The sequence below is a fragment of the Chrysochloris asiatica genome, unplaced genomic scaffold, assembly GCF_000296735.1.
Source record: "Chrysochloris asiatica unplaced genomic scaffold, ChrAsi1.0 scaffold00119, whole genome shotgun sequence".
NCBI lineage: Eukaryota > Metazoa > Chordata > Mammalia > Afrosoricida > Chrysochloridae > Chrysochloris > Chrysochloris asiatica.
In genome coordinates, this window is record NW_006408637.1 from 8849495 (window position 1) to 8861587 (window position 12093).

Sequence of the window (12093 nt, forward strand, 5' to 3'; positions counted from 1 at the left end):
TGATCTTCATAAGTAAATGTTTCAAGTCCTCTTCACTTTCAGCAAGCAAGGTTGTATCATCTGCAGATCGCAGGTTGTTAATGAGTCTTCCTCCAATCCTGATGCCACGTTTTTCTAAATAGAACCCAGCTTCTCAGATGATTTGCTCAGCACACTGGTTGAATAAGTTTGGTGAAAGAATACCACGTTGTCGCATTCTGTGTTCCCATGTTTTGTTCAAGCAACTGCCTGTTTGTCCAAGTACAGATTCGGTAATTTGAGCAGCTTTTGCTGTGCGTTGTTAGTTGGTTGTTAGGTGCAGTCGAGTCGGTTCTGACTAGTGACCTTAGGCACAACAAAACGAAATACTGCCCAGTCCTGTGCCAGCCTCCTAATGGTTGTTATGTTTGGACCCATGGTGCTCCACTGTGCCCCACCTGTTGTTGTTATTAAGTGTGGTTTAGTTGATTTCAGTCATAGCGACCCTGCATAGGGTGGTTCAAACTGACTTTGTGGGGCAGGGCTTTACCCCCCAGTGCCACACCAGGACTCCCTGTACTACCTGAGAGGCTCTAAAGAGAAACTTCGTGCCCTCTGATGTTTTTCTGTCATGTTCCTGTGAGTCTGCATTGGTAGATCAAGTAATAGGTGAGCGTGTTGTCAGCACTGGCCTATGTTGTGAATATCAGAAGTGGGTGAAATTCACTAGGTAGAGGGACTGTGCTGATGTACAACTACCGTATTTACTTTGCTCATAGCACGTCTAGACTGTCATAGCACAGGGCTAGAAACTGCGTTAATTTAAACGGGTGCAACGAGAAGTCATACAGCCAGAATACTCAGCATGAAGGTCAGCATGATGAGAGAGAGAGAGGGAGATTTCAGGCCCCCAGACAACGGCGTGCTTTACAAGGGTGTGTCTGACAAGGAGAGAGTCACACGTGAAATTTCCAATAGTATGTGGCTATGACTTCGAGCTGTTTCCCATCCTGAATCTGCTGTCTGTATTCTCAAACAATAATTGAAAGCCTTTTAAAGAAATTTAACAAATGAAATGTCATGGTCTACCTATAGAATGAATGGTCTTTTGGGGGAGCAATGTTGTTGTATATATCTGATATGCAACGAGACAATGTTGTCTACAGTTTTCTTGAGAAATTACACGGATCAATACTTGTGTAAGAAATTACTTCTTCTCATGGTCGATGAATCTAACAAAAATTGGGATCCAAAGCAGTTAAGTAACAGATAATCTTTGGATACTAGGACCTCCTAGTCTGTTCATACTGCTATTGAAATTAGGAGGTCATTTTGGAGTCTTGACATTTTCACCTCTACCTCCCAGTGTGTTTGTTCTTGTATCATTTCTTTGGAGAGTCACCCGTATTTCCCTTTTTGTCCTTGTAGCTGCAAACCCGAGAGGCTTGCCAGGAGCCATCTTTGCTTCTCACGGTGGTTGGGCCTGTTTTAGACATCCTGGCTTTGCTGCTGCGGCAGGGGGAGGAGGTCATTCACAACCCTCACCATGTCAGCTTGGCCTTCGGCATTCTTCTGACAGTGCCCGTGGATCATCTGAAGCCTTCGGAGTATGGCAGCATCTTCCCAAGGATTCACAACGTGCTCTTTTCAATTCTGCAGTGTCACCCTAAGGTGAGGTGTAAAGGGGGAGCAGTGCGCCAGGCAGCATTTTCTTTTTAAGAGTACGATCTCAGCCTGCAGAAAAGCAGCAGTCACACTTTACTGGTACAGTGATTGCTATAGCAAACTTTTTGGTTCTAGTAATTTCTAGAACCAGAGTGGTTTTCTCAAGCACATAAATGAATGCATGATGTTCACACTTAGCTGTTCGAGTGAATTTATCTTTCTTAGAGCCAATACTTTGAACAGTGTTTGTGTATTAGCTGTTTAAGACATTCCCTAGAAATGAATCTGTTTTTGAGTCCTGGTGTGATGCTGTGGGTTAATGTGCTAGACTGCAAGGTTGGCGATTCAAGCTCACCCGCCACTCCTTAGAAACCCTATACAGGGTCGCTATGGGTCGGAACTGACTCAACAGCACTTAACAACAACAACAACATAGGTATTTAAGTGAATAACTTACTTGTGCTCAGATTTGCTCTTAGTGTAATTCTAATGTGTGTAAGGAGTGAGTAGGAAGACACCCTGGATTCCTAATTTTTTAGTATTTTGCCTTTGAAGTAAAACTCAGATTAGTAACAAGTGTTCCAACTGAAAGATATTCAGCTACCATTTATTGAGCATTTGCTTTGACTTTCATTCTACATTTAACATCAAGTCTGTGAAGTAGATGGTAACTTATTCTACTGAGAAAGAAACTCAGGCTCAGGGAGAGTAAATGATTTGACCAATTTCACCGAGGTGCATCTGACCCTTAGACTTAAAGAACTGTCTGACTTTGCTGACCATTGTTCCTTTTCATTGACCACTTGTATAGAAGTGACTGAGAGTGGAGACTCATCAGTCTTCCCATATGTCTCTGTGCACAGTCGCGGTTCAGTGTTTGAATGTTGGAAGGCTAGAGAGCTCCCAGGGATGCAGTTTTTAAAAACTGTTCTCTTGTAAGTTAAGTGCTTATAAACTGGGACCTTGCTCTAGTGCTTTCCTGTTGGGTCCTGCTCATTTTGTCAGCATCTTCATTATTAAATGTCTCTGCTGAATGGTAGATTTGAATGTGACCATACAACATATGGTGTCCTGGTGTGGCACTGCAGGATAAGCACTGGACCACAAAGTCGTTTTGAATCGCAACGTTAGTGGTTCAAACTCACCAGCCGCTCCTCGGAAACGACATACAGTATTGCTGTGAGTTGGAACGGACTCAACGGCACTTGACAATAATAATAACAATATAAAATTTCAATGTGATATAAATCAGTTGCAAACTGAAATTGCAGATCTTGCAGAAGATGTTGGGTTTCATTACGTTGATGAAAGAAAATATTAGAAAGTGCTCAGATTGTTTGCAAAAACCATTAACAAGTGACCATTCAGTGGGATTAGACTGTTTGCTGAGAGGATTAGATACAATTGACGAGAATACTGACATTTTTCGATGACAGTTCAAAAGAAGAATATGCTTATAAAAGGGGCTCTGGTAGTCTAGTGGGTTATGAGTTGGGCTGCTGACCACAAGGTCAGCGGTTCAAATCTGCCAGCCACGATGTGCGAGAAAGATGAGGCTTTGTGCTCTTTTATAAAGATTTACAGCCTCAGAAATCCGCTACAGTATTGTTGTGAGTTGGAACTGACTCCATGGCACATCACCACCATCCCCACTTCTGTACTGTATGTGGAGTTGAATGAGAGAAAGAGGCATCTGTGCTAATACATGATTTTGATTCATTGATGGTCATAGCAGGTCTGGATTCATGTAAACAGGTTACAAACTGCATAAGGAAAGGGGAAAAGTATCGCAGGATGTCAGCCCAGGCAGGATATGCCGCATAAAGAGCAACAGCTGGCACTGTTCGAAGCACTTCACATGTCTTGCCTTGTTCACTCTTCTTGTCAACCTATTATTATTATCCCCATTTCCCTGAGTCATAAAGATTAGGTAATTTGCCCTCAGTCACTTAATGAGTCAGGATTTAAATCCAAGTCTTCTGGCCCCAGATTTCTATGCATGTAATTCTATCTAATGATGTTGTTAAATGCTGTTGAGTTGGTTCCAACTCAAAGCGACCCTGTATAGGGTTTCCAAGGAGCAGCTGGTGAGCTTGAACCGCTGACCTTGTGGTTCAAACTGGCCTGGAAGTCTTGCACATCAACCCACTTCGCCACACCAGGACTCCAACCAATATGCTAGCAAAGGATTAAGAACAGTCCTTGAGACATTTGATGAAGCTTTGGAATTTGCTTGTGAAAAAGACTTCTTTCTGAACAGGCGGCAAAAGTCCAGTTTGGCATAAAAGATACAGTATTGTGTTACCAAGAAATTTGGTTGGATACATTGTACCATGGAAAATCATTGCAACCCTTGATTTACTACTCTCTGTTCTTTCTAAGAATTTGAGCAGAAATTTTCACTGTAGTGTACTTGTTTATCTGTGCCATCCAGTTTGATAGCTGCTTGTATCTTCTTAAATGTGACTAGTGCAATTAAGGAAATTACTAATTCTATCTCATTTTGATTTCATCTAATTTTAATGTAAGTGTCTGCTGCATCAGACAGTGTAGAACATGAATAGTTGTAACCTTGACTTATGATGGGTTGAATATAAAAGAGGCATGTCTTAAATCTTTCTGTCACTATTTACTGAAAAGTTCTGTCCCCATTTTAGGTAGATATGCTTTTTTTCCTAGTACAATATACTTGAGTAATTAATTAGTTGTATTATTTTATTATATATTTACACCTAATTCCCAGAATGATTAGAAACCAATTTTAAACAGTTTGCAGATTCTAACCCCAGATTGCCTCCTTCCATTAGCTTCCTGAAGCTATGCTTCTACCTGGAAGTTTTCAGATAACAAAAGTAGATGAGTAATTCCTCCAGAAGTTTTAGGAAGAAAGCAAGTTGCTACAGTTGGGCACTCAGAAGACAGAAAATCGAAAGCATTTGAATGTGTAGTTATTTAGATATTTTTGTTTTCTTTTATCTATTATAACAGGTAATGCTGAAATCCATCCCTTCATTCTTGAACTCCTTTAATCGATTGGTATTTTCAGTTATGCATGAAGGGCGTCAGAAAGAAAAAGGTAATTCAAAGTAACAATATCAGATACACTATTGCAGTTGTCCATATTATGGAATGAACTGTTGCTAAAATGAATACTTTTCAGTTGAGTCTGAATAAGAGAAATGCTCCAATTACTCAGAGTAATTTTAAATTATAAACTGTCAAATTTCACTGTATCTAAAACAATGAAATCATCTGTAATGGCTTAATTGATAATAGTTGTTTTTCCAGAAAAAGTATATCTAAGTTCTCTGTTTTAAGGAATAGCTACGTGACTATAGCCCACTCTTGCCCTCTGGGAGTTTTTAGTGTAGTGAGAAGATCTGCAAAGAACAGAGGATTGTAGAGTGATGTCATTTTATGGCAGGGAGGGTGCCTGGAGCCTGACTTTGACTGGGCCTTTTGTTTATCAGTGAAGAAAACACTGTCATAGAGCAATAGCTCTATGTTATGACTTATGTTTACAAGTCCATTATCCGCTCTGAAGTGCTTGGAGTCTTGGTTAATATTTAATTTGGGGGAGATTTTTGCTTTTAAAAGCGTTGCACATCAAGTGAGACTTCCAGTGCTTATCCTACAGTGCCACACCAGGAGCCCGTGGTCATGGGTAGGAAGACTTAGCAGTGTGAAAATGTCAATCCTACTACACAAAGTAATTTACAGATATCAAGCAGTCCTGGTCCAGAGTCCATCATGCTTTCGAGAGATGGAAAAACGCATCACTGTGTGTCGAAGGGAAAGAGCAAAACTGGATATCCATTTGCCAAAAAGTGAAACCTGATATAATTCCTCACCATCTACCATTACCAGCTGCTTTTAAAGGGATCATATTAGAAGGTCCTAGAACCAAACTCACTGTTGTGAATTAACTTTCAGCTAAGCGATACAGGGTCCTATTAGGTGAACAATGACACCTGGGAGGTATGCACTCCCTAGAAAACCAACTATACAAGATCCAAAGGGCAGCATTTGACCAGGAATAAGACGCATAAGGCAGGAAAAGATCCAAAAGGATGGCAACAGAAATACAGGAAGGAAGTAGGAAGAGTGCTGTTACAGTGTGGGGTCACTATCAGTGTCACCAAACAAAGTGCTGTCTGTTATTGAATGGAAAACCAACTCACTCTGTCAACTCACCCAAATCACAGTGAAAAAAAAGAATTAGTGAATATTAAAAGCTGTCACTAAAGAATACTAACTATTGATTCCAGTGAGAATGTTGACAACAATATATATATCCATAAAATTAAATTGACCTAGGAAAAAAAATCATACAGTACAAATAATATATATATGGAACTCTGGTAGCATAGTGGTTATGAATCGGGCTGTGAACTGCAAGGTCAGCAGTTCGAAACTACCAGCTGTTCTGCGGGAGAAAGATGAGTCGTTCTGCTCCCGTAAAGATTTACAGCCTCAGAAACCCTGTATAGGGTCGATGAGTCGGAACTGACTCCACAGCATACAGCCACTATATATATATATAGTTGTGAAGTGCCATCGAGTCAGTTCCGACCCATAGTGACCCCGTGTAGGGTTTCCAAGGAGCGGCTGGTGAGCTTGAGCCGCCAACCTTGAGGTTCAAACTGACTTTGCAGTCCAGCGCATTAACCCATAGCGCCACTGCACAGTCTTCAAAAAGGCATTTCGCGTTTTAGAAATCAACTTCATTGATATGTCATTGAAGTATAACGAACTGTATGCATGTAAAGCCTACAATTTAATGAGTTTTGACAAGTACATTTGTGAAACTCCAACCACAATTAAAATAACGTCTCCATCGTTCTCCAAAGATTCCTCTTGCTTCTTTGCAGTCAATTCCCCAGCTCTAGGAAACCACAGGTCTGCTTTTTATCATTATAGATTAGTTTGCATTTTCTAGACTTAAAAAATCTGTCATTATGCTGAATAAAAGCTGGGAAGGCACGCCGATGCTTACTGGGGTTTTCTTACCTGTGTGTAATGACCTGGGACAGTGGGGTGTATTCTGAACTGTGGGAGTAATTTAGGCTTAGAACCTAGAAGGAACTGGGTAATTCTGCCATTTTAAGATCGGAAGAACTAGGAGTCAGAAATGGGAAGACAGGAGGGTATTGATTTAGTGTCCCAGTATGATAAGCACTGGACTGCTCACTACAAGGTCAGTGGTTCAAACCCACCAGTTGGTCATTGGAAACCTATACAGGATCTCTGTGAGTCAGAGCCAAGTCGATGGCATTCAACAATCTTACAGCCCATAAAAGAAAAATCTGATACAACTGATTTCTGGAACTCAGGCAAAGATTGAATGAGGGCATCTTAATTTTTTTAATCATACAATGTCAGTAAATATTTTTTCCTTCAAGATCATTTTTCATTTGAAACTTTACCTGTAAAGATCTGTCTCTTTTTAAATACAATCGCAGTCCCAGATTTCATCTTCAATCTTCTTGATTATCTATTCTTGTTAGACCCTTAAAAACTTCCACGGACTCTTGAGCATTTTAAGTATTCTTTCCTTTGTTATATATGTAGATGAATAACTGGGCATATCTTTTCTCTTGTTGTCTGTAAAATAGACCCACTAAAGAGTTTGGGAAAAATGGCAGGCCTCAGATAATTTTCATCTACGTTAAAAGTATACAGTAGGAAGACATAAAATGTATTGTGTTTGCACTGAATGCTTTTGCAATGCTTTGATGTTGGTAGGAAGCACAGATGATCTGACGGTGGTCCTAGAATGTGCACGCCTGGTCGAAAGGATGTACAGCCACATCGCAGCCAAAGCCGAAGACTTTACAGTGTTTTCCCCCTTCATGGTGTCCCAGTATGTGATGGAGGTGCACAAGGTAAACTCTGGGTTAAATGTCTCTCACCACGCACGTGTTTCCATCTGTAGTCCTTCATAACAGGGATTCACAACCTTAGCACTATGGACATTTAGAACTCAGCCATTCTTTGTTGTTGGGGGCTGTGCACTGTAGAACATTCAGCAGCTTCTCTGCAGGGCTGTTGTGAGCACTGTCTGAGACAGTATGCAGAGGGCTCAGCATTGTTGGCTGTGTCGAATGCGGAATCACTAGTTCTGTCTTCTTGCCGACACTTGCTGTGGTGAAGGTGAGATTGGTGGCTCTGTCCTGCTTAGTACAAGTTTTGTGTCCTTTTTTGCTTAGTCCCATGAGTAATAAGGGAGTTAAAACGTTACGTAGATCTAGGACCAGACTTATGGCGTCTAGAAACACCAATTCTAGATCTCAGAGTCCTGGATCCCTGTAGCAGCAGGCATTCCTGATTTATTCTCCTGAGTCTCTAATCCATGTGACTCAGCCCTTTTCTTTTATTCCTTCAACACAGCTGTACTGGGTAATTGTTTGGTGCCAGACATTGTTCTATATACCTGAGTTACAGCAGTGAAAAAAAGGTGGGCACAGCCGTTCCATTCATAGAGCTTACAAGCTAGTGGGAGAAACAAATATTAAGCAACTGTGTAATGTACTGTTGTTGTTTTGTGTTGGGAAAGAGAAAAATGGCAGGGACTGTTCTGGAAGTCAGGGAAGTAAGTCTCTGGAGGAAGAAGGTGATGCTGCTAGATCAGAACCTCAGTGCATGCCTGAGAGGAGATGCAGGCAGGTCAGTCAGTGCAGTGTGGGTGAGGGACCAGCTGGGGACAATAGAGCAGGGAGGACTGGAGGTTGCATCATCCATGGTCCCACGAGTCCCAATTCTAAGTGTGACAAGCAAGGGAGTGAATGGACTTATGCATGTCTTTATGTCATACCCCTGGCTTCCTTTCTTCAGCTCGTGCCTCCTCCTCCTCTTTTTCACTGATCCTAACTCATTCTGTCTTCTAATGGGTAAACCTCTCCTACACGCAGACCTCGCTTCCTTATGAGTTTCATTTGATTTTTACTTATGTTCTGGAGAGTCTGCTTTTCCTGGCCCATCTTTTGTGCCAGTTGGTCCATCATTAAATATTTTTAATTAACAGTTGTTGTTGTTAGGTGCCATCGAGTCAGTACTGACTCATAGCAACCCTGTGCATAACAGAACAAAACACTGCCTGGTCCTGGGACAACCTCACAATTGTTGCCACACTTGAGCCCTTTGATGCTGCCACTTTGCCAGTCCATCTCACAGGGGTCTTCCTCTTTTTCTCTGACCCTCTAACTTACCAAACACGATAACCTTCTCTAGCGACTGGTCCCTCCTGACAATATGTCCGAAGTATAAGAGATGAAGTTTGGTCATCCTGGCTTCCAAGGAGCACTCTGGCTGCACTTCTTCCAACACAGATCTGTTGGTTCTTTTGGCAGTCCATGGCACTTTCAATATTCTCCTCCAATACCATAAACTCAAATGCATCAAATCTCCTATGGTCTTCCTTATTCACTGTCCAGCTTTTGCATGCATATGAGGTTATTGAAAATACCATGGCTTGTGTCAGGCGCACCGTAGTCCTCAGCTGACATCTTTGCTCTTTAATACTTTAAAAAGGTAATTAACAGTACTGAATCTAATGCCCCAGACTGCAAAGCCCTTTGAACTGCAAGGCAGTGGTTCAAGCTCACCAGCTGCTCCTTGGAAACCCTATGCAGGGTCGCTATGGGTTGGAACGGTCTCAATGGCACTTAACAACAACAACAATCCTTTTGTAAACCCTGTGAATCCTAAAATAGACCAAGTTCATATTATAGCGGGAGGAGACGACATTCTGTGGGAAGACATCCGGGGTTGGTGACCCCTGCTTGTCAGGGTCTTGTCCTTCATCCAGGGATGGGGGGAGATCACCACGTGTACAGTGTGGTGACCTGTAGGCTTGAAAAACCGCATGCTGTACTCAGATACTCAAAGTCGATGACAAGAAGAAGACACAGGTGGATTTGTTCAGATGTTGCTGTTAAGTGCCGTGGAGTCGGTTCTGACTCAGTGAACCCTGCACAGGGTTTCCGAGGCTGCAAATCATTACAGGAGCAGAATGCCTCATCTTTCTGCCACAGAACAGCTGGTAGTTTCCAACTGCCGACCTTGAGGTTAGCATTCCAATTCATAACCACTATGCTACCAGAGCTCCTTTTGTTCAGATAGAGGAAGCAGAAATACCTTGTCTAAGTTAATGTTTTTGCTGTTAGGTGCCACCAAGTCAACACCAACTCATAGCAACCCTATGCACAATAGAACAAAACACTGCCCAGTCCCGGGCCAACCTCACAATTGTTGCCACACTTGAGCCAATCCCTCCTGTCACTGTGCCAATTCATCTTCCTCCGACCCTTCACTTTACCAAACATGATGTCCTTCTCCAGTAACTGGTCCCTCTTTATAATATGTTCGAAGTATGAGAGATGAAATCTGGCCATCCTAGTTTCCAAGGAACACTCTGGCTATATGTTTTTCAACACAGATCTGTTGGTTCTTTTGGCATTCCATGGTACTTTCAATATTCTCCTCCAGTACCATTACTCAAATGCATCAATTCTTCTATGGTCTTCCTTACTCACTGTCCAAATTTCACATGCATGTGAGTTTATTGAAAATATCATGACTTGGGTCAGGCGAACCTTAGTCCTCAAACTGACACTTTTGTTCTTCAACCTTTAACAAGGTCTTGTGCAGCAGATTTGCCCAATGCAATACTTCATTTGATTTCTTGACTGCTGCTTCCATGAGTGTTGATGATTGATCCCAGCAAAATGAAGTTTTTGACAACTTCGGTCTTTTCTCCATTTATATGAATGTTGTTTATTGGTCCAGTGGGGAGGAGTTTTGTTCCCTTTACATTGAGATGCAACCCATACCGAAGGCTGTGCACTTTGATCTTCATCAGTATTTTGAATCTTCTTCGCTTTCAGCAAGCAAGGTTGTATTATCTGAATATCACAGATTGTAATGAGTCTTCCTATATTTCCTGATGGTATTCTCTGCTTTTCAGTCAAGATCCATCTGCCTTATTCCTCCTTCTATATTCTCATCTGAACCCAGCTTGAACCTCTGGAAGTTCTCTGTCAATGTATTGTTAGAGCCGTTTTTGTATTATCTTTAAACTTGCATGGGTTATCAGTATTGTATGATGATTTCTGAATTCCGTTGGGTCACCTCTCTTTGGATTGGGTACAAATATGGATCTCTTCCAGTCGGTTGACCAATTAATTGTCTTCCAAATTTCTTGGCAAGATGAGTGTACATGTCCAGCACTGCATCAGTTTATTGAAAGATTTCAATTTGTATTCCATCTGCTTCCAGTGCCTTGTCCTTTGCCAATTCCTTCAATGCAGCTTGGACGTCTTTCTTCAGGATCATTGGCTCTTGATCATATGCTACCTCTTGAAACAGTTGGGCATCGACCATTTCTTTTTGGTACAGTGACTCTGTGTATTCTTTCCATCTTCTTTTGATACCTTCTGCAGCATTCAATATTTTGTGCATAGAATGCTTCAATACTGCAAGTAGAGGCTTTAATTTTTTCTTCACTTCCCTCATCTTGAGGAATGCTGAGCATGCCCTTCCCATTTTCCCATTTGGTTTTCTTACTCCAGGTCTTTGCACATTTTGTTATAATATTTGACTTTGTCTCTCAAGCTGCCTTTTGAAATATTAAACTCTTGGACCTCCTCACTTCTTCCATTTGTTTTAGCATTCCTATGATGGAGAGCAAGTTTTGGAGTCTTTTCTGTCATCCATTTTGGTCTTTGCCTTCTTTCTTGTCTTCTGAATGACCTTTTGCTTTTTCCCTGTATGATATTTTAGATGTCTTCCCACAACTTTTCTGATCCTAAGACTTTTTTTTCTTTTCGGTCTTCAGTCTTCAGTGTCTAATGCATCAAATCTATTCTTCAGATGATCTCTAAATTCAGGTAGAATATACTCAAGGTCATATTTTGGCTTCTTGTGGACTTGATTTAATTTCCTTTAGTTTCAGCCTGAATTTGCATATGAGCAATTGATGGTCTGTTCCACAGTCTACCCCTGGCCTTGTTTTGGTTGATGACAGAGTTTCCACCTCCCTGTCTCTTTCCACAGATGTAGTCAATTTGATTTCTGTGTTTTCCGTCTGGTGAGGTCCACGTTTTCAGTCATCATTTGTTTTTAAGGTTTTTATTGTGGAATGAGTGAAAGTTTACAGGGCAGATCATCAGTTTTAAATTCAAAAAATCATATACCTTGTTTCATTACAATGATTATAATCCGCTCCATGTACCATCAGCTAACAGTAGTTCTCTCTATCCACTTTAGCTTTTTTAAAAAAACAACAACAACAAAAAACCACTCAGGCATATGTAATAATTTATATCTCCAAAGGGCACATTCTGCAAGTCTGCTCCTGGCCACCAGTTCTTAGTCCCTCCCTTCTTAGTCCATGAATCTAGAGTCCTCAGCCGCTCCCCCTCTCCATGCCCCCATCTCTGCCTCCATCTCTGGCGCTGCTGCTTCTCTGGA

The 12093-nt window shown here is 41.4% G+C and overlaps 1 protein-coding gene across 1 annotated transcript in view; it reads left to right on the plus strand.

The window, feature by feature from the left end:
- URB2 (URB2 ribosome biogenesis 2 homolog (S. cerevisiae)) overlaps nucleotides 1-12093 on the plus strand; it is a 45871-nt gene that overhangs the window by 26997 nt on the left and 6781 nt on the right. The window contains exons 6-8 of the mRNA XM_006868575.1: nucleotides 1387-1629; nucleotides 4612-4699; nucleotides 7369-7508. Coding sequence (XP_006868637.1) covers nucleotides 1387-1629; nucleotides 4612-4699; nucleotides 7369-7508 — 471 coding nt within the window. The remainder of the gene's footprint in view (nucleotides 1-1386; nucleotides 1630-4611; nucleotides 4700-7368; nucleotides 7509-12093) is intronic.